This window comes from Empidonax traillii, unplaced genomic scaffold, assembly GCF_003031625.1.
Source record: "Empidonax traillii isolate 1590-97213 ecotype Southwest subspecies unplaced genomic scaffold, ASM303162v1 scaffold1094:size393979, whole genome shotgun sequence".
Taxonomy (NCBI): Eukaryota; Metazoa; Chordata; class Aves; order Passeriformes; family Tyrannidae; genus Empidonax; species Empidonax traillii.
This window is the reverse complement of record NW_020956287.1, coordinates 330,911-353,316: the sequence shown is the minus strand read 5'-3', so window position 1 is coordinate 353,316 and position 22,406 is coordinate 330,911. Positions and strand designations below refer to the sequence as shown.

Sequence of the window (22,406 nt, the reverse complement as noted above, 5' to 3'; positions counted from 1 at the left end):
TGAATCAAATGTCACAGTAGTCCTAAAGTTTTCTTAAGAAAACCATCCCACGGCTGGGAAGCTCCAGGGCTGTGAGAGTAGTGCTCAGTTATTTTCCTCTCTCAGCTCACCATTTCAGACTTCAGGAAGACTGCCTTCCATTTACATTCCAGAAAAGCTCCAGAGACACAGTTCCAAATAAAAGCAGCAGGAAAGCTAACAGGGTGGCTTCCACTGAAGTTCTGAGCAACTATTTAAGTGCTATAAATGGCCTGATGGGGAACCCTGGACATCCCCCCGGGCATCCCCCGTGGCTGCGGTCACGGGCAGCAGGTCCTGCTCAGCGTGTCTGCCTTGTGTCCTCAGCAGTGAGCGTGGAGGGTCATTCTTACTGCTCCTCCCTCTGCAGTTTATCTTCTGTTTCAGCTTTTAAATACTTCTAGAAGCAGTTCAGAATCACTGGGAAATTGAGAATGAGCTTTCCTTAGGAGACAGAGTCTGACTCATCACTGCTGTGGCTTTGGGAGTTTTACAAAACCCCGCTGGTTTCCATGTGATTCCCCTGGCATAGCTGAATAGATTCTGCTGCTTTTTCTACACTACAGCCCCTCAGCAAACCAAAGTTTTCAGTCCTGAAGCTTTTTTTTTTGTTATTCTAAAGACAAAATGCAAATACTACCTACAGCTTAGATGAGTCAGCATTGATAAATATGAAGAGACTAAAAATACTTCATTCAGAGCCCACAAGCAGAGACCTGGATACTGGCTTTGCTGAGCAGCAACACTCTGCACGTTGGCAAACACCCAAGTGTTTTATTGAACTCACATTTCCCATATGTTGCTCTGCGTTCATATACTCCTTTTGTTCTTCTCTATGACTTTAACACATTTCTAGCATAATTGCTAATTAACCTGGCAAACAGCTCAGTCCCCTGGGGCTCTGGCAGGGCTGGATTCATCAGGCTTACCGTGGTCGTTTTTTTGTACTTACTGTTTCTAATGAGTAACATCCTACATATGTATCAGGTTTTGGCCTTTATTTTGCCCATATGTGCCTCTCACCTCTCTCTCTGCCCTTCACCAGAGAGAGGTTTTGTTTCATGCTGCATCTTTTGTCTATGAATTAAAAGCATGATGTGTGTATCTGCCAGGCACCACCTCCAGAAAATGACCTTAAATTAACCTGTCAGTGGGACTTGTTCTCTCTGTTACTGCTCTGTGCTTGAATTCAGTAGGTTGGATCTTCTGTCCTGAGTCCTGCTGTGATTCCATTAAAACCAATGCAGTTACGTCACAGGGCTGGGGGCAGAAATCAGACCCAGTGAAGAGAGAGGATTGTGTGTAATTGTAACTAAGTCAAACCACAAACACTACTTGGAGAGGTAGCTTGGAAAGAAGTAGCTGGGAAGTGAGGATACCCTACTGTTGAACTTGTTTTTAAGGTCACCAGTTAATTTTCCTTCCCTTTTCCCCATGGATGTCTGGACTGCTTCATAAAATAAGGATTGGCAGCATCTCTATAGATCCAGCCAGGTTGTCTTTCCTTTTGTTTGCACACTAACTGTGAGCTGAGGGGAATGGTGGGGAAGGTCTGAACCTTCTGCAGAGCATTTCCTTCAGGAGTGGAGGAAACCAAACCACACAGAGGTACCATTGCTTACAATTTTCACACTTGCTCCAAGGAGAGTCTCCTTGGCTGGCTGATGATTGTAGGGCAGGTCCCTGCTGACACCCAGAGCTCAGTGTTTGTTGTGCTCCCCTCTGCAGCGAGTTTGTGTCCTGGCTCACGGAGATTGGAGAGATAAGCAAACCAGAGGAAGGGGTCAACCTGGGACAGGCACTGCTGGAAAATGGAATCATTCATCATGGTGAGTGTGCCATGCCATAGAGGAGAGAGATGTCAGATTTCAGTAGTGCCCTGGAAATGGGGGTGGAAAACTGTCTGTGGTTCACATGATGTTCAGATACTTGCCTGTGCCATACCCTTCAAATCCTCTACATGTGTAATGATTTTTGGGATTAATGAATGGGAAAATGTGTACCACAAAAACAGGACTTACTTGGTATCCTGAAAGTATTTATGCCTGCAGTTGCTTGATTTCTGTGCAAGCTCTTAGTTGGGTACTGTATCAGGTATGTATTCCTTTGTACTGTGTGTGTTTGAAAATCTGTAGCCATCCATAAACACAGTGAGACATCAGCAATCCAGAGGAGAGTGGAGCAGTGCTCTCCTGGAATGGGGCTCCAGCTGATGGGTCATTCTAATGAGGCTGCTTGTCATAAAAGGAAAGAGGTGATGGAGGGTTTGTGTTTCCAGCTCATTTGGCAAGAGTGAGGGACCATATTTGCTCATCTCACCCAGCTGATGACCTGGAAGGGCTGTGGTGAGGGGTGTTTTAGAAGGGAAGGACAGAGCATCCAGAAGTGCTGCCTGACTAAAGGATACTTGCTTGAAAATTGTCTGTGCTATCTGCATTTCTACTGAAAGGTCCTTCTCCAGACTGCACTGTTTAAATTCAAATTTGTCCCACTTTATGTAGACAGAGCACCATAGTCCTATTCTAGTTAAACACCAAATATCCCAATTTCAGCATTCAGGTGAGTTTAGCTGCAAAATGCACACCAAAGGAATACTGTAGATAGGTCTTAATTCACCACAGCTCTACGCTTTCATAGTCTCTTGGAAACCAATTTAAATAGGGGAGGCATTTTATTAGGCTAGTCTTGCTTTAATCTCTTGATTATTCAGCACCACAGACTGGTCTTTCAGGTGACAATAACACTGTTAAGAAATTATATCTGTTATCTTCTTTTAATTAACACATAGAGAAATCCATTGTAAGCAGTCCCTTAGTCCTTCACGCACATGCACTTCCACCCACAGGTACCAAGACAAACATTCAGGCACATTCAGACTGTGAAGAGTTTTGAGCATGAGCTCAAAAGCACTGAACACTTCTGAGTGCTTGGCCCTAACTGTGGTTTTGGAGACCTCTGGAACACTCTGGCTCCAGTGTGGGGCTCCCTCTTTGGATGAGGAATGCTCTTTGGCACTCACACCTGGACTTGCCTACATTCTGAACGTGCACTCGAGCTGCTGGTGCAAAAAGCTCTCTTGAGACTTGTTATTTCATGATAACTGTTTACCTTGCCATAAATTCATGCTTTGACACTTTCATCAGTGTTCTTTTTCTCTAAACACAGTTTTACAGTTCGGAGTTGTGCAGAGTTCCTGATGTGAGTGTCGTCAATAGCAGTTACTGTTAGACATTGGAAGGTATTTGTAACGCTGCATTTACTTAAGGGAATATCCCTTGAGATTCTGATAAACCATTAACATGGAACTATCCCATTATGTGTCTCCTAATGTAGCAAGAGCTGAAAATATAAGCACCATAATGAAGCCCTTACCCCCATTCTGCATTATGCAATTTCTTTTATCTTTTATCCTTTTTTTTTTTCACTTGGCAGAACATTCCTGTCAGGTGAAAACCCCTGAGCCTGCCTGAGAAGCAGGGCCATAGAAGATTATAAATGCTGTTTTATCCCTCAGTTTCTTCTGTATCTCCTTTAATTCTGGCTATCTTATCTGGAGCTGCTGATGGGGCAGTTCTGGTACCTGTCACAGGGCACAGGAGGGATCAGAACCTGATCTTCTGTAGGCCAGACACAGAAAACACTTTCTGCTCTCTTCATTCTCAGCTGGATTAAGAAATGCAAAATCCAGAGTCTGCAGAAGAAGTCAGTAACTTGCACAGCTTAGAGAGTCAATTGTATACAAAGGGAGATACATGGGATCCTGCAAATTTTGTTTGATCCTGTGAAATTAAAGAAAAATGTCATCTAAAGCAGGAATTTATTGTAGACCAGGATGTCCTATGTAATGAGGGAAGGTCTTAAGAGTTTCTGGCCTCTGAAGAACTATCCTGCCCACTCTGCAAGGGGCAGACTAAATCTCAGACTTTGTCCTGGTACTTTGGAGTCTGCCCAACCCAGGGGAATTGTTCTCAGTCACCAAATGGAGCCAGTTTTCTCAGATTAATTGGACTTAGACTAAGATGCATCTTAAATAGTGTAAATCCATATTTTCTCTCAGTTCATCAAAGGCTGCATCCAAAATATTCAAGGGTGCTCCAGCACACAGATTGATCATAGTTTTGGGAAGATTGCAGTCACTAAGCTATCCCACCTTACCTGTTCTTCTCCAGATTTCTTCCTCCTTCTCTGTATTGTTGGAACTAGTCTCCATTAAATTAAGCTGGGAATAATGACATTTCTCTAGGGTTCATAATACATACTCTTCAGAAAATTATAGACACCAGTGACTGCTTACTTGGTATCTCTGGATAGTAACTGGCCTATAAAGAACATGGTGGGGGGGAAAGAAAAGGCTGATTTTAATTGTCATGCTGCTGTTCTAGTTTCAGACAAGCACCAGTTCAAGAACGAGCAGGTGATGTACAGATTTCGCTACGACGATGGAACGTACAAGCCAAGAAGTGAATTGGAAGACATCATGTCCAAGGTTTGTGTTACCATTCTTAGCTGGCACCTCGTGATCTGCAGTGAACAGTTGTGACTGCACCCAAGACTGCTGATTGCGCTCCTGATAGAGTAACAAAAGGTCTCAAAACAGTAACCCAGCATGTCTGCTGCAAATCTGGGCATTATGGCTCAGGGAGATAGAAGAGATCGACATTTAACTGCTGTTCCTAATAATTGTCTGTCAGATGAGTTCTGTATATCCCGTATTTGCCCACATATCTTTTAATAAATTTGATTTTTTTCTTATGGGCATTGGTTAATGGGTTAGTTGTGAGGAAGGATTAGTGGAGAAAATGTTGGAATGGAGGTAACTCGAGATAAAAGAACAGATTTTTGGCTGTTGGAGGCAGGGAAAGAAGAAAATGTTTGACAGAGAAGATAAGGGAACTGTTCTGAATATCAGTTAATGACTAGATAATTCCAGCTGAGTAGAGACATCAGTGTCCAGGTTTTTCTAGCTTTAGCTGGTCAGTATTTCTTTGCAAAGGAAAAAGCTGCTAACACCTCCCATCTTCCCTTCTTCAGGGGGTGAGGCTCTACTGCCGCCTGCACTGCCTCTACACTCCAGTGGTGAAGTAAGTTCCCCTTCCTGCTCCCTGTGTATTTATTACCTGCCTTGAAAAAAGATGACCTGTTACTATTGAAAGCTTTCTTATTTCTTATTATAAACAGTAATTTTCTGCATTTTCTTGGCTCTTTTCCTGCCCTTCCATCTCCACAGCTTAGCTGTGTAGTTGTGCTGCTGCTGGAGGATGTTGGGGTTGGGGGGTTCTGGGGGAGTGAGAGGCTGTGTGTGATCAGAGTGCTCCTGACACGGCCCCTCTGCTGCTCAGGAGAGCAGGACACACCTTGGTTTGTTTCCTTGGGCATTGTCTGTGACTGTGGTGGGTGTGATTAATAAGTGACTCTGATTCAGGGCAGATGGTGTGGTGTGATTGGAGCTGCTGTGTTATTTGGGTTATAGAACATGTCAGCAGATGCTGACGTGATGTAAACAGATTCCAGTGTGGGGCAAGGACTCTGTCATTCAGAGCACCCTAAACAAACAAAATCCAGTCTGAGGTGGAATAAAAGGTGAAGCTGTAACTTGAAGAAACCCTGAAAGTTTTGGGTGGAATCTTCAGAATTTGCCTCTGTATAAATAGCTGCTGAAGAATTGAGGTAGTCTGCAAGTGTGAGGGGACTCTCCTCCCAGGTCCCAGGAGGTGATTTTCAGATGTTGTTGCCTTACTGTTATATCAGATGAACATTTCTGACCTGTAATGGAAACCACCCTGAACTGTGTAGGTGTTCTGTTTAGGTGTTTATGTTGGAAAATTAGGCATTTTCACTTAGGAGAACTTCATTTTTATTAAAAAAAATAAATTATGAGGAAGTTAAAAAAATCCTTTAGTGGAGATGGCTGGAATCCCAAATTCAACAACACTCACCTCTTGTTCATGAGTTGCACAACAGATGTTTCACTGATAGATGCCATTGTCATGCTAAAAGGAGGCTGCAAAGGTGGTTGCAGTTCATCAGCCATAAATTTACGTAATTAGAGCTCTGGGTTTTTTTCCCAGAATAACTATTCTGCAAGGTTTCACCCAGCCTGAAGGGTCTGGAGAGAGCAGGAGAGCATGATGCTGCCAGTGGTAGGCAAAGTGGTTCTGGAGAGGCACGTGTGTATCTGCACGTACTCATTTCCCCCCTTAACGTGGCAATTCGCATCCAGAGTAGAAACAATGGTAAGTGAAGCTCAAAAAATGTCCCTGACCTCAGGGTACCCACAAACTGAAGTGGATCTAATCTAATGCTTTAGGGAGTCAACAAGGACTAAGTGTGCCCGTCTTGTGGTGTTTTATCAATGAACTATTTTTGTAATAATTCCCAGCTGGAGAATCTTCTCAGCTCAGGATCAATCTGTGCTGGTGATATCATGACTCTAAACTGTGTATGACCAATGAACAGTAGCAGACCCTCAGAAGTTTTAAGATCCTTCTGAACAGACTGAATTTTTGGTATGTTTAGGCTCTTCTTCCTGCCATTCTCATTTCCTCTTTCCTGAATCTCCCAGGCTGTCCTCCCTTTATGTCTTTTTATCCTGTCTTTTTACCTCTGGCAAGCCTAGCATTAGCCTAGAGGAGTTGCTTTCAGCCAAGTTAGTTGGGCAAAGCCCATTGCTTTGTGCTGTGCCTTTGGGACACAGCATCTGTCTGCATTTATCTGCATCTTAGGACTGCTGATCCCTGCACCCCTGGTGGCTTTCCTGGTGCAGCCTTCCTGATGGAAAGTTGGCAAAGCTGCTTGGTGTAGCAGATACATATGCCAGAAGGAGCTGGAGGAATAGTAAACTCAAAATATTTTCTTGACAAGCTTGGGACACAATTTTGCTTAGTTGTCTTCCCTGGAAACCTTGGAGCTTCCATGTAGGCTGTGCCTTTATATTTTTCATTAAGTAAACTCTGGCACTCTTGTACTTTGAGAGCAAGATGATATACCCCACTGGAAACAAATAACGCTGGTTTGGGGCTTGAAACATAAAAAATAAAACATTCTGAAAAATCTTAGATGAGAGATGTTCTGAATATGTCTCTGATGTACTTTGGGGATGTTGGGAGGTGGCAGAACTTGTTCCCACTTCAGCAGGTGCTGGACAGTAGGTCAGCCCATTGTTGGGCTGGACCCTGTGAAGAATATTCTATTCCTCGACTTTCTGTGAGGCAGCAAGGTTCTGCCAAAGTTTCAGTGGTTCCCACCTCTATATTGATTGTTCACCTGCAGCTCATGGTTCTGGATAACATTCTATGATTTGTGCTCTGCTGCTGTTCAGGCTGGATTGAAGTAGGGGGAAAAACCAGTGAACTAATGTTGAAACATTGATCCTGACCAGCATTTAACTGCAGGCAGGGAGAGACTGGGCTTTGGACCAAGACTGATGGCAACTAATTCAAAACTCTGTCAGCATCTGTATGAAAATGTTGGGAGTTGCTTCTTACAATCTGGAAACCCCTCCTCATTAGTACTCAATATTTTATCGTTTTCCTTTATTGTTCTGACATTTCAAAAGCACGTTTTCTCAAGATAAGGGTGTGAGAGGGGAAAAACTGCCCAGAAAACTCCCACAGCTTTGTGCTGGGTTTAGCACATTACTGGAAGACAAGTAGAAAACTGTGTGGAAGCACTAGGAGGAGGAAAGCTTTTGTTCTGAGGACACGTATACGTATTTCTGGAAATGCTGTCATGTTTTGTTGGGTTTTTTCCAAGCTCCCAAAGTCCTGCTTCCCTTTTTAATTTCTCACACCCTGCATTCTGCAAACACACAGGCATTTCTGCAGCGTTTACTTACAGCAGCCAGTCACATCATATTTCTGTCTGTGGGTGATTAGTAAAAGGAACATGAGCAGGATGGACTTTAGATTTTTAGAAAAAGGGAACTATCAGGTAGTGTGGTGCTAATGAAAGAGGTTGATTTGGCAGAGCTGAAGAATAAAGTCTTCTCTTGAGCTGCCATATGGAAACATCCGGACTGTGAAACAGTCCCAATGGCTGTGAGAGTTTCCTCCCACAGTCCTGCCAGTGGAGCTCAAGCTTCCAATAGAAGGACCACCCCCAAGGGTGAGAGAGGAATTAATTCTTCATGGCCCGTTCAGCACTTGGCCTCTCTACTGAGACTCTCAACGAGAGGGAACCAATTAATGCAAATTAATTGTGGTAATGGCTTTTGTGATGTGGAACTAGGAACTGGATCAAGACCACGAAACTTATTTCACATGGGCCAATAAACAGCCTTAAAATGGCTTTTATTCTCTTATGAGCTGGATTAAATACTGTGACCTTGGAGGTGAAAGGTGTTAGAGCCCAATGTCCTGAGCCACACAGTCCTCTTATATTTGTATCAAAATTCTTTACAAGTATTTCACAGAAGACTTAAAAACATCAATTATCTCCATGGCTCTGAGAAGAGGAGTGGAAGAAAACTGCAAAAAGCATCAAGTTACAATAGGGTTCCTTTTCCTTCTTCCAGGAGCAGTGCTGCTGCCTACAAGGCTGGGGGTGAGGGGGTGCCAGTTGTGCTACAAGACCTAAACACAACACTTTTCTTTTCTTATTTGCAGCGGCTGAAATTATCTAAATGCCAGAAAGGGACACTGGGTACCCTGTTTGTGTCTGGCCACTATGTGATGTTTTACTAAAGGAAGTAAAATCTGAACAAGTGTGGGGAATCAGGAAAGTCTCTCTTGACATCAAAGTACCGAGTTCCGTGAGCTCACGGAAGGGGGTACAGAGGGAGTGTGGGGGAGGGTCCTTGTCTGTGGACACACTGGTGGGTAAACACCAGAGGAGAGCTGCTGAAGGGTATAGGAAACTAGAAGGTGATTTCCAGCCAGAAGAGTGTGATTTTTAGCAGAACTGATGGTGGCAATATTTCAACCTGAGTTACAGCAGCAGCTCGGGACATCTGTGAGAAGAATCTCCTGGTCACCTCTGGCAGGAATGTGAGCTCCCTGAAGATGGCTTGGAACAACATCTAGAGAAATTTGAAATACCACTGCTCTGTGTTGGTCTGAAATATCTTCCTAATTCAGGTGGTTAGAAATGTTTAAAACTTACCCCTTTCTTCTAGAGAAAAAGGATGTCTGCTTTTTCTAATAGTAGGTCACAGTAGTATATATAGGTTTAGAGTACAAAAGAAAATGTATCCCTTTTTGTCCATATTTTCCCTGAATTCTCTTTCTTAATTAGAGACCGTGACTACCACCTAAAGACCTACAAATCAGTAATCCCTGCAAGTAAACTGGTGGACTGGCTTATTGCACAGGTAAGAACAGTTTCAGATACTGCTATCTTTGATAAGGAGCTTAATTTTTTCAGTTCTATTTAAAAGTAAATAAAACACATTTATCTAGAGAATATTACAACATAATTAAACATATTCTGATGCTCTGTACTTAAAATCTTATGTCTTCTATTACTGTTCATTTTGTGAAAATTTATTTGGCATTATAAAGACGAAGTCCTTTGCTAGCCCTAGGAGTGGTGAACTGGCTATTTGTAAGAATGTTTTCTACTTCTTGTGATTTTTGGGAAGACATCTAATCCAATGTTGATCTCATTCAATCTAGTACAATATTATTGAAAAGTGAATCTGGAGTTTTACAGCAACAACTCCACCACTGTCTTTCGAAGTTGTAGTTGCCCCACATTTACGTTGTAATTACAGAGAAGAGTGTGTAGCTTGAGGAATTCAAAAATGTAGCTTTGATAGTGTGAAGCCACCTGAAGGGAGAGTGGGCAGTTTTGTTAGGGGAATGTTTTTTGTTAGTGGGCTGTTTTGTTAGGGGAATGTTTTTTGTTAGTGGGCTGTTTTGTTAGGGCCAAGGTAACGTCACCAGGAATAGCCAAGTCTGGTTTGGAGCCTTCCTACACAAAGATTTTGTTGCCTAGGACAAAAGTAGATTCCTAAGGGTTTAAGAGGGTAACATTAGAAGGCATCTCTCCTTCAGTTTATTTATAGTTGAAAGAATAAATTAGATTTTTAAATCCCAGCCCCTGCAAAATAAACAACCCATTTATCCCATAAAGTAACACAAAGAGAGAGTTGAGAATTGTCTCATGACAAGATGCTGAAAATGAGGGAAAATTTATGAAGATTTGAAGTTAGTTTATAATAAAGGTTAAACTTCAGGTTTATTAAAGCTATTTTCTTGGCTTTCCTTGTGTGGTTTCATAGTCATGTAGTTCCTTCAGAACTCCCTGATCCTTTTTCTACCAAGACAACAGTATTTAGTTCTTAATTGTAAATGTGGTGCCTTTTCTGCTCTGGGAAAGCCTCTTCAACAAAAGCCAGTAGTGCTGCTGATTTGGCAACAGCTGATCCTGTTTTATTCTGTATTTAAATAGTACCTTTACACCACAGTGATGTTCTTTGCCAGCATTTGCTTGGCAGGTAACTAAGGCTCTCCTTAGTAGGACTTGAAGTAGGACTGATGTTCTACTGACAAGATAAGAGGGCTCTTGGTTGTTTAAAATAAAGTCAGTTTGTTGCCCTGATGTGAGAGCCTTAGGGCATCTCGTTCTGCAGATGGAGATGTGTAGGATGCAGCTTCTAAGTTAACAGGACTGGAAGCAATGCACTAAAATTGCTCCTCTTGCCAAAGCAGGAGGTGCCCTCCCTGCTGGAATGAGCTGATCCACTGCTCTCACTGGGAAACCACATCCTGGGTTCCCCTTTGGGGCAGGGCCACTGGTCATCTCACACCAAGGGCCAGCGTTACCAATATTTGTAAGACCAGTAGTGCCTCCTGGTTTTTGCCAGCACTATTTAGAACTTATTTGTCTGCCTAAAAAGTGCAGCTGTGTTTGTAGAGTCTTCCCTTGTGGCTGCAAATTAGCAGATACAGAGAGAAAGCAAAGCAGTTCCTGTATTTAAGTTGTAGGTGCAAAGCTTAATGCTGCCACTTCAAGGAAATCTGTAAATGTGCAAGTCACCTTTGGTAGCTGTTTCGAATGGCTACACTCAAGGCTTCAGGTAGTGAGAAGCTAAAGCCTTTGCTGTATAAGCAAACAAATCCACTGCAGTTTTAACGTGTCTGACCTTGGAGTTCACATATGCTGGGTTTACTCGGGGTTTTCTCCCTGGGGATCTCTCAGCTTCTCTCTCAAGGAGTTTTATTGTCTGTGGCTAATGGGTCCTAAAGTCCAACACTACAATTGCAAATAAAAACTCTTTACATTGAGATAAAATTGTAACCTTTTGTGAGTTAAACAACTACTCTCCTCAATCCTGATCCTTCTCCTCCTGGTTCCTGTAGGAGGGAGAGATGCTGTCTGTAGGAAGCAACAGGGTTTGGGCAGTGGGATGCCTCTTTTAATTTCTTGCTATTGTTCCATACAGAGACCATCCTGCTCATTTCAGAGCCACAAGCTGTGTGGTGGGGAAGGGGGAGTGATTTAGCTTTAGAAAGTTGTCTGAGGTGTAATATTTGTCCTCTTGTTTCCAGGGAGACTGTCAGACTCGGGAGGAAGCTGTGGCTCTGGGTGTGGGACTCTGCAATAACGGCTTCATGCATCATGGTAATGCACCAAAATTGCTTCTCCCAGCCAAGTAAAGGAGCCCTTACTTCAGGCAGGTTGGCTTTTCTAGGCTTTTCGAGGCCAAACGTTCTATGTACATGACTGCAGGCAGCCCTGCAGGTCCTTTGGAACAGGCTTTGAGCTTACACATCATGTCTAAGCCTGCTGCCTTCCCAAGTGAATCCCCTTCCTGGCAGTTATGGGCAATGCTGAAGGGATTAAACAAGCCACAGGGGACATTTTTTTTTCATTGCATCACTTGCAGAGCCATCAGACCAATGCACAAGCCAAGTACTGTCCTGAAATATCCTAAGAAATGACAGGTACAAAGTAAAATTGCCTTATTCTTGCCTCTTGGACAAGAAGCACAATCCTCAGTGCTGAGGCTTCCAAATCTGAAGTGCCAGATTGCCAAGGTAGATATCATCCATCCTCAAATGGGGGAAAGTAAACAAATCACCTCTGTATCAATGTCAAAGAGCACATACAATCCTAAGAGTAAACTAAGTTTGTCCAGTGAGACATTGTTTGAGTCACATTTGCTCACTGTATTTTGCATAGTGGTTTTGAGAGCAGGTTATTGTGAATAAGTAATGGAGAATTTTCATTGTACTTGGTAAGAATGTAAGAATAACTGGTTTTTTTAAAAAGAATTTGGTCTGGTTTGAGCCCTTGCAAACTTTTGGCATTCTTAGTGTCCTTTGCCAAGAAGGTCCTTTGCTTAAGTACACATTGAATGAAGAAGTTGCTCCTCACTTGCTGCTTTTATTTGTAGATCCCAGATCTCCTATTTGAGAAAACGGTAAAGAACTTTATCACACCTTCCAGAATTATATAGATCTCATTTCCCTCTCATTTCTTTTGTTTAGATCGAAGAGCCTTATTCTGTGTGAACATCTTAGGTGCTTTTAAGCAGCCACTTTACTCCTCTTTGCTCTTCTTGTAGTTTTACTGTATTCATTTCGATGTGGGAAAGGAGCACGAGGTTTTGAGTAGCATCTTCCTTCCAAAGGATCTTTTGCATTTTGTACACATTCTGTGTGCCAGGGAGGTCACATCATGTCACAAGCTACTATGCACTATGAAGAAAAGCACTGCCCTAAAACACAGCGTGAGCATAAAAATGCAGAGCTGAGTAGCTGATTGATAGTGATGTACCTAGTCTGTGTTCTGTGAAGACTGGGGAAATGTTTAGGATTTCCTTTAACTTTCTTTTTGTTTCTCTCTTTCTTTCTCTGTGCAAATGCACGTATTTATTTCATATGTATTGTTTCAAGTCCTGGAGAAAAGTGAATTTAAGGATGAATCCTTATATTTCCGCTTTTATGCTGATGAGGAGATGGAGGGCACCAGTTCCAAGGGCAAACAATTACGTAATGACTTCAAGCTCGTGGAAAACATCCTGGGAAAGAATCTTCTGGTAAGAAATATGTGAATATAAACCTTGATGTTTCTGTGAAACTGGTATTGCTTTCTGCTAGAGGAGAATAAGAAGGAAAGCTGTGATAGAATAGGATTAAAATGGGCAATTACACCTGTCCTGTGTTTTTCTTCATTGCATAAATGGTACTGACTCTTGACCTACTGTGCTGTAGAGCTCCAACGTCTGTAGCTCTGACTTTTCCAGCTGGGCAGACTGTGTAGCTCATTCTCAGAGCAAGGGAAATCCTTATGTTGGCCCTTTCTGTAGCATGTGACCATCCTGCTGCACTGGGGGCTTCGGATTTGCAGCTCCCACACACACGTGCAAGTGCATGGAAATTCCTGCCTGTTTCTGATGGGTCTCAAGAAAAGGGATACAACTGTTTCATCCAGGACTCTTCCCAAGAAGTGCTCGTGAGAGTCTGGAAGTGAGCTGGGAGATGGAGATGTCTTAGCAGGCACCAGAGTGTTGATGTGGTGGAGGAGAAAGTAATGGGCGCTACTGTCCTGGGAGAGATCAACTTTAAACACAGTTTAAATACCCTTTGATGTGAGGTAGATTCAGGTGAAAGCTGAAAGGTTCATAAGAACACAGATATTTCAGGGCATATGAATATGCCCTGCATGCCTGGATCAGGTATCAGCTTTACTTTGTTTATGGAAACCATTTTCCAGAAAGTGCTGGGGTTTATATTCACATTTGTGCAATATTACTGTGATTTCTAGATTCCCACCTCACTGAAGTGCCATCTCAGCCCTTACTGCACTGGGATTATTCTAACTCTGGTGGGATTTGATGGTCAGATTGGGGCAAACATTTTGTTCTGAGATCCATGTGTAGTGCCAGCAGCTCCAGGCCCATTGTTTTCTCCTGTTGAACACTGGTAGAATGCAGGAGCAGGATAAAAACTTGGGTCAGAAACTACAGAGGCAGAATTCCTGGAAAAGATTCAGAGGTCCATTATGTGGGGAAAACCTTTCCTGTGTCTCACACAAATTTCACATCTCACTGTTGTTTTGTCTCCCTGGTAACCAAGCTATGTTTGTCTCCATGGCCAGGAGTAATATTTAAAGCACCATGGTCCTTCAAAATTATTCCTCCAGGTGCCAGGGACTGGAGTGTCCAGTTAATATGATTGTCCTCTTGAAGAATTGTTGGATATAGGGAAGCAGGTGGAAGGTAATGCACTTTGTGGGGTGTTTTTGTTGTGAGTTGGAAAGAACTCAGAGATTGGTTTCATGTCAGTTGGTGGGGAACTGCTGTTGTTGGGGTATTTTCAATACCTGATCAAGACAAGACAGTGTGAGGAAACAGATTGACCAGGATGTCTCTTCCACTGTTTCTGTCAGTTCAAGGCACTTCTGTTAAAATGCCAAAACTCAGTGGTAATGTTAGCTGTGAAAGGAGGGATTTAACATTCTCTGATTGATTTTCTTTTAATGTAATAATTATTTGTTAGTGTTCAGTAAAGAGACAGAACAAACAAGTAGACCTTTTGCTCCTGGACTACTACTGATTATTAATTGTAATCTCTAGTTGGTCCTTCCAGTCACCCCATAATTTGCTAGCTGAAGTAAATGTGACAGGAAAAATGTTAATGTTGCTCTTATAATGGTTCTGAATTGCATCAGACAGCCTTTGTCTCATCTCAAACAGAAAACAGTTGGAAATGAGCAGCACATGCTGAGGAGAAAACCTCCTCCTTAGAGGGCACGCATTTGTGTCAGATGTGGATAGTCCTGCTAAAAACAGGAGTTGCTTTCATTTGCACACATACATTGACAGTGCCCTGAATGTTTGTGAAGATCCCACAAAAGCAGTACAGTGAATTCATGACGCTTACCCACAAAAACAGTGCCTGACTTCGGGTTTATGTTGTGTTTAGCAATTATGAGCAGTTATTTAGCAACAGTTCCCAAGGCTTTGCTGTGTGGGGAACATCCCTGCTTGCCTCTACACTCATGATGGGGCATTGATCCTTTCTATCTCTTGACTCCACCATAGGAAGTTTAATGGAGTTTCCTCAGCACCGGTTTTTCAAACATGCTTTTGTACTGCCATGAAATTCTACCTGGTTTTGGGTAGATTCCCACACTCCCTCCACCTGAGTCTGCTGTATCACAGGAGAGCCTGCCCTTGAGAACTGAAAACAAGAGAAACCTTGGCAAATATTTATTAGAAAATTAGAACAAAGTGCTTTCAGTCTGGAACAACACACTTCAAACAAAATCCAAGACTTATTTATTTGCGCAATTGTTTCTCACTGAAGGACATAAATCATGACAAACTGAAAAAATATACAACATTCTTTGCATAGTTGGAGAGAATTTGGAAGAATTTGCGTTTTGGCCTGTCTCCAAGCATTGTGACTTGGTTACTGCTGTATGCTGAGAACTTGTGAGCAGCCCTGCCCAGCCACAGCACACGTCAGTGCTGGTCACTCAGAGCTGAGTGTCAGACAAGGAGAGTTGCCTGGAGAGATGGGTCTCCATCAAAGTTATCTGAGAAGTTGATTGCCCACGTGATGCTGCAGTCCCACAAGACTCAGAGGAGAAGCATTGCCAGTGATTTCTGAAGGTTATGCCTGTGTACATTTTCTGTAACGCTCTCAAACCTGTTGTGCTGCTGGTTGGAGTTCTGGACTGGAATTCTAAACCTCCTCAACTTTCCAGACCTGTGGTGTCTCTTACATTCCTCCAGGATATCCTGTATTTCTTATCCTCCGTGATGTGGCTGTCTGTCCCTGCAGTCCATAGCCAGGGCTGGGGCCTGTCCTGGAATTCAGCTGATGCAGGGCCTGGCTAGTGCAGCACATTCCATGGAAGGCAGAGCTGCCTGGATTTCATTTGACTTCTCCCATGAACTCCCTTCCTGGAGCAAGTCACTCCACTCCTCAGTTTACCATCTGAAAATAAGGATGGTAAATCTCATTCATCCATAGGACTTTGTTACTTTGCTGTTACATTTAGATTCAGCTTTGAAAATCAGGAGTTGTTATAGTTCTGTACTTCAGATATGAAGTTTTTAGCTGATAGTACTAATACCATGGCAGTTCATGTCTTTTCCATTTTAAACCAGCTAAACCAATAAACACAGCATTCACCTTAAAATTCTTGTAGAAGTGTAGGATGCTTTTCTGCTGTTCTAATCATGAATAACTAATAGTTATTTATATTACTGAAATAAAGTCATAGTTGGTCCTCTTCCATCTTTCATCATTTCAGAATTAGTTTTGTGTGTTGTGCTAATATAAAACAACCTCACTCTTCAAAATTTCAGCAGAGAGAGAGAGAGAGCAGAAAAGAGCCTTCCCTTTGTTCTTCATTATCCTGGTCTACCCGTCTGCTGTAGCTAGAGAATTCCACTCATGGATTTAAAACACTCTGGGGAAGAAAACCACTAATTAGAGCTCATCCTCTAGGGAATTCTGCTTCCAAGGGGACAGGCTGGGAAGTCAGTGATGAGGCATCCATCATCCACGTGTAGGTGGCCACAGAAGAGCTTGGGGTAGAGTCAGATACTGAAAACTCCGGTGAACTCTGAAGGGAAAACCACCCTTTAGGCTCTAATTCTTTCACTGTTCAGAAGGAACAGTTGGAGTTCAGTGCTCAATTTCACACCTCACAAACCACAAGAAACTTGGAGTCATTCTGTATATATTCAGTCTCTTTTGCTAATGTGGCAGAACATACCTTTAAGGATAATAGTAGGGGTGGCTTAGATTCTTGAGCTTTTGTCTTTCCAAATGCTGTTTTAGTGCCCCAGAGCTGTGGATTTGTGCAAAGCTGTGGAGACTGGAACAGCCTGAGAGATGAGGTGGAAGGAAAGTGGCTCCCTTCAAATGCTGCTGAGGGCTCAGAAGTGTTCTCAGGTGTTCAGAGTTGCCATTGTCTGCTAAGTCTCTGCTCTTGAGGAGATTCTTACCCAAGCCAGGCTGTGCAAGTGTATCTGACAGAGAAGGGTTTTTCTGGAGAGCTGCAGGGAAGGCTGTGAGTGAAGAATGTGCATCCTGGACATTTGAGTTTAAGGAATGGTGGTTGTTGTGCCCGTGTTACCTCATCTGATGTCCCCAAGAGTTGAGGCTGAGGGTTCCTGCTTCAGTGTGATACAGGTGTAATGGACCGTTCTTTGCACAGCTTTTCATCTCAGCACACCCTATATTCCTGCCAAAATTCTCTTTGAATATTATTCTGACTACATTTACCCTCTGGTTTTGATTAAACATTATTTCTCACGTGGTCTCATTTGTTAACGTGGTTGTCTTTCAAGATTAAACAGCTGCTGCCTTATGTTCCAAAAACTGATTGGGCTTCAGGGGCACAGAAACAATTCTTGTAGGTGGCAATTTAGTTAATTGCTTTGGACTCCTTAGGGATGAATGGGGTTCAGCTGTGGAATGGCAAGGTGTTCTTATTTTATATAGAATATTATCCATGGGGTCCCCAGCACAGGAGCCTCAGGATACAGAATGTGAGATTTTTTTTCTTAACACCATGCTGAGAAAGATCCCAGTGTTGATGCACTTGGGGTTTCCTAAAAGTGTTTTGGTTCTTTGCTTTCAAACAATACATTTTTGCAATATCAATGATCAGAGAAAGGTAGGTTATTAAAAATGATAGCAGATAAAAGATCCTCGTGCATGGTAATGGTGGCTGCACCCAAGGGATAGGTAAAGATGTGGAGCTGCTGCCTTCTGAAGTTGGGCAAATCAAAGGCTCCAGGTTTTTAAATGTCTCTTTCACATATGCTTTCAAAATTCAGCAAAAGAAACCAACAGTCCTTTCAAATGTCAAATATGAATTGGAGGGGAGAGCTAGCCTAGAAATCTTCCATTTCCTCCCAAATGGGAAGTGATAAGAAGTACATACTGTGTTGGGCTGAAACTCATTCTGCTTGCAACACTGAAAATCTAACCAGCAGAATACTCAATTTTCTAAGGTCCTTTATTAAACACACAATATTAGCATTGCTTCTGAAAATACTGTGTTAGAATTGGCCAAAAATGACAAATTTACCTTTCAGTCTTTTTAATTCCCTGTCCATGATCTAATCTGAATATCACCTGGTAAGGACTTCTTGCCTGCACATGAATTATTTTAACATCCTGCAGATTATTTTAAGATCCCGCAGGACAGAATTATTTTAATTCTTTCCTTTTTTCTAAGGTAATTTCCTGTAAAAGAACAAAGCTTATAAGCTGATGGAATTGACTTCAATAGAAAAGGGACAGTATTTTAAAATAGTGCAGAAATCATCAGAAGCAAGGAAACAATTCTCAGTAATTTGTTTTGCCCGCTGTCTGCTGGATTATGAGTAGCTTTATTTTTCCTGTTAACTCAGTTCCGTTTTATCAGATGGGTTTTAGTACGTAATGTTTGCTCAAATGCAAGATGTTTATCTGGTAGAATTTCCACTTGTCCATTTACCAGTGGCTTGCTTTATTTTTTTTATAATGGGAAGTGAGTTGTTAAGCTTTTAACTCGTTAATAAACCACTTGAAAAGGATGAGTGAAACATATATTTGCCATGATTGATAGGATTTTTAAGAATATGTGTAAGGCAGGTCTGTGCGACCTCAGTGCAAATTACAGGAAGCAGAAACCCAATAGTAAGAATTATGAAGGCTTCTGTCAAATAGAAGAGGTGCAAACTGAGCCCAGGGCTTGTGTTTTCTCCCCTAACACGGAGCCATTTTGCCAGGTCTCTAAAGGAAGGACATGTGCATGTCAGGAATTGTTCTCTCACTGGTCATGATGTAGATTTCTGTAGTGTGTGGTTTATCTATAATAGGTAGGCCTGAGGTACTCAATTTATCTGAAACTGATTGCTGAGAAAGACTCAGATCATTCATTATTGGTACGTGGGATGTATTTTAATAAATAATAAATTACTGCACTTTAATCTATAAGTACATTCACCAATGGAAAATACTGAATAATGACGTAATCTGAAAGTGTAAGATCTAAAGAAGGATAAAGGGCTAGGAGTTAAAACCAAATGCAGTTTCTAACAGAAGAGTTTGGAACAAACTCTCAAGGGTGGGAGGACATTCCTCACTTCTTAAAGACTGTGGATCTTACCTGGGTAGCCCTCTGGAAATTCTGCTTTAGTGTGTACTAAGGGCTCAGTGAAGAAATAACTGGATTAAATGTTGTGGCTCATCTTATGTAGGAGGTCAGACCAAATGACCTGGTAGTGCCTTTCACCCCTAAGGCATGCAAGTCCGTGTCAGCTGTGGCAATCTTCAGCTTTTCAGCAAGCTGCATATTCATGAATCATTGCCCTGTGCTCTGTTTCAGATTTTACCAGAAGAGGATGACTATGGGTTTGACATAGAGGAGAAGAACAAAGCCGTGGTGGTGAAGTCGGTTCGACGAGGCTCCTCTGCCGAGGTAGGACCCGACAGCCACGTCCTCGGATCTGAGAATGTTCAATCCTTGGAAAAGGCAGCAAAGGGAAAATCAGCTGTCTTCTACAGTTGCTGTGGTAATAAGCTGTTACTGTGAATGGCCAAGTGTTTTGGCACCACCAGGTGACTTGAGGATCATTGATAAGTGATTGGTCGACAGCAAGATCTCTGTGTGATGACACCTCAGGTTCATTAGCAACCTCAGTGTAAGGAGAGAGGGAAAGTAACACTCTTTTGGGTTAGCAAAGGTGTTCGAGCGGAAACAGGTTTATTTGAGTGAAAGCTGCATTTTTAAATATTTTTTTCTTTAAAAAGCTTGCACTCATTTCCCTCCCTGGTATTTTCTAAGAGTTCTACAGAATGTACTTGCTGTGTTTCTTTGAGGCACACAGATGGGCCAAATGTCACAGATCCCAGTGTTGCATCGTCACCTTTTATCCATACAAGACCCCTGTGTGGGTAACACAGTGTCACACGATTTACTGAAATAAGGCACAGACAGACTGAAAATCTGTCTTTTAGAAGCTGTTTAGGTGCTTTTTTAGCATCTGTGAAGATAAGAGAGGGCTAAACGACTTGTCCAGAGTTTCACAGTAAAGTGGCAGCACGCAGGCAGAGCTTCTAATTAAAAGTCCAGGACAACCATTACAGAATTTCTGAATGTCCATGTTCATTTGTGGGTCTCTGCTTTAGACTACAAATAACTGCTGGGTAACTTGCCCAGTGGAAACAGTGGACAGATTGATTTTACCAAGCTGAGAATGTTGAATGGGAAGGAATTTTGAACTGAAGTTTAGTATTAAAATTAAATTATTTCAGTATTCCTGATTCTCATGTGGTTTATGGTCACCAAAGAAACCAATCTGCTGCTTTACCTCGTGCTCAAAATCAACATGGGTTGGCCAAAATTTTTATTAATGTAAACCTGTTCTATGAACTATTGCCTGCAAGATAATCCTTCTGCCCTTTCTTTGGCTGGATGCCTGGGGAATAGCCTGCAAATCTGGTGTGTTTTAAGACAACAGAAGCACACAATTTTCTGAGGAATCTTTTTCTTGCTCTTCCAAGACAAACTATCTGTGACCATGAGCCCATCTTTTGAACTCGGTCTTAACAATATTGCTCCAGAAAAGAACTGAATCTGCACCTCTCTCAACCAGAGGGCTGTCAGCTCATTCTGGAAAGACATGAGGTCCAATGGTGATGCATTTTGTCACATTCTTGGGCTTTTTTAATTGCTTTGGGATATTGGAAATATATCCAGCATGTAGTTCTGTGTGACTCAGCATTTAGAGACCCTCTGCCTGCTGTCATTCCCTGCAGGGACAGAAATGAAGACACAGCTTTGCTTCACAGCTCATTGCATTCACTGAGACTGAGAGACTTCAGGCCTGAGTAAGATTTCAGGTTCACCAGTAAAGGGGGAACAAATCTACTACTTGCATGGATTTTTTCAAGATTAACATGTCCTCTTTGGAACTGTGATCTCCTGTTCTTGAAACAAAATTGAAACACAGCTAAAGCAGAGGTTGTGGCAGCACACAGCGTTGAACTTGGTGCTTGTGCAACAAGGGTCTGTGGGATTTCTATTCAATGTCAGAGTTGCCAAGCATTGTTGTTATTATTAGTGTCTTTTCTTCTCAAAATTTTTTAGAAACTGTGTGTGAGCTGTTAGATTTGCCTGTGCCAGAAGCAGTTTCCAAACTGTGTTTGAAAGTTGTTAAGAACATCCAATTCCTGTATGTACCGATGGGGTACTGGAACTGCAGTGTGTGAATTCTTTGCCTGGCATTGTGTGTTCAGCTTCTCAGTTTTGGCCCTCAGACAGAACAGTGCTCCTGCCCTTTCTCTCCTGCTGCTGCATGATGAGCAGCCAGGACCCTCCCTGTGGGAATTGTGCCCCTGCTCCTGCCATCAGCTGCCTGGGCCTGTTGACAGTTGCTCAGCTCACCCAGGTGGAGGGGCACGAAAAACCGTAGAGTTTGCTTCGTTAGTTAGTGTGTCACGTCTCATGCTCATCCCAAGTTCACATGTCTTCACAAAGACATTCAGAAGGTCTCCTTTATTAATAGTCCCTTAAAAAATTGTAGCAGAAAAGTACAAAGATTTATCTATAGCAAAAGTATCTACAGCTGTACAGTGACATGTTTCTAAAGATAGGGGTGAAAACTCTTTGTTTTCTGCAAAAGCAGAAAACTTTCAGGGGGAGTGAGAAATGACTTGATGAACCAGCACTGTGTGTAGGGTATCCCACTGACAGCAGTCTGAGGAATGGCTGTAAGCAGGGAATAGCTGAACCTTGGAGCCTGAGCTTTCAGAGATCCTGCCAGTGATCCGGGTGCTCTGTGGTGTTTGTTCTGTTTGCAGATGGCTGGCCTGCAGGCGGGAAGGAAAATCTATTCCATCAATGAGGATTTAGTATTCCTGCGACCGTTTTCTGAAGTGGAAACCATCCTAACCCAGTCCTTCTGCTCACGGAGGCCACTCAGGCTTCTGGTAGCCACCAAGTCAAAAGAGTAAGTGCCAAGATGGGCAGACAGATTATTGAGAAATGTCAGTTCCTAACTAATACTTCTGCAGCTGTAGTGAAAGCTGTGCAAACACTTTGCTGTGCAGAAGCTGCTCAGTAGGAGAACAAATGACAGAAACGAGAGAGCAAGAGCCGTGGCTTGTTTTTAGTGATGACCCTCAGGCCTCAGAAGAGGTTGGGTTGTGTTCTCTTTATACTGCAGGTGAAATACTTTTGGCTTCCTTGTGCACAGACAGAACTGAATCACAAGGATTGTCATTCCTTCTCATGGGTGAAGCTTCTCAGGCTATTAATGTTTGTGCCAGGGAAAACAATTTCCACCCCATTAGAGCTTGGCTTATTTTTTGATGACTCTAACACTATCAGCCCTTACAGTTTTTTGGTCTATTATTATATCTTATAATGATTCTTGGCCCTGTTAATGTCTTGTGCACTGTTAGATTCTGTAATCCCAGAGTGTGCCA

General features: G+C 42.5%; 1 protein-coding gene across 1 annotated transcript in view; it reads left to right on the top strand.

Moving 5' to 3' along the window:
* The window catches only part of PREX1 (phosphatidylinositol-3,4,5-trisphosphate dependent Rac exchange factor 1), an 82,248-nt gene that overhangs the window by 35,165 nt on the left and 24,677 nt on the right, over nucleotides 1-22,406 (top strand). The window contains exons 11-18 of the mRNA XM_027904801.1: nucleotides 1,747-1,847; nucleotides 4,401-4,504; nucleotides 5,050-5,099; nucleotides 9,250-9,325; nucleotides 11,508-11,580; nucleotides 12,858-13,000; nucleotides 19,303-19,395; nucleotides 21,780-21,928. Of these exons, the coding sequence (XP_027760602.1) occupies nucleotides 1,747-1,847; nucleotides 4,401-4,504; nucleotides 5,050-5,099; nucleotides 9,250-9,325; nucleotides 11,508-11,580; nucleotides 12,858-13,000; nucleotides 19,303-19,395; nucleotides 21,780-21,928 (789 nt within the window). The remainder of the gene's footprint in view (nucleotides 1-1,746; nucleotides 1,848-4,400; nucleotides 4,505-5,049; nucleotides 5,100-9,249; nucleotides 9,326-11,507; nucleotides 11,581-12,857; nucleotides 13,001-19,302; nucleotides 19,396-21,779; nucleotides 21,929-22,406) is intronic.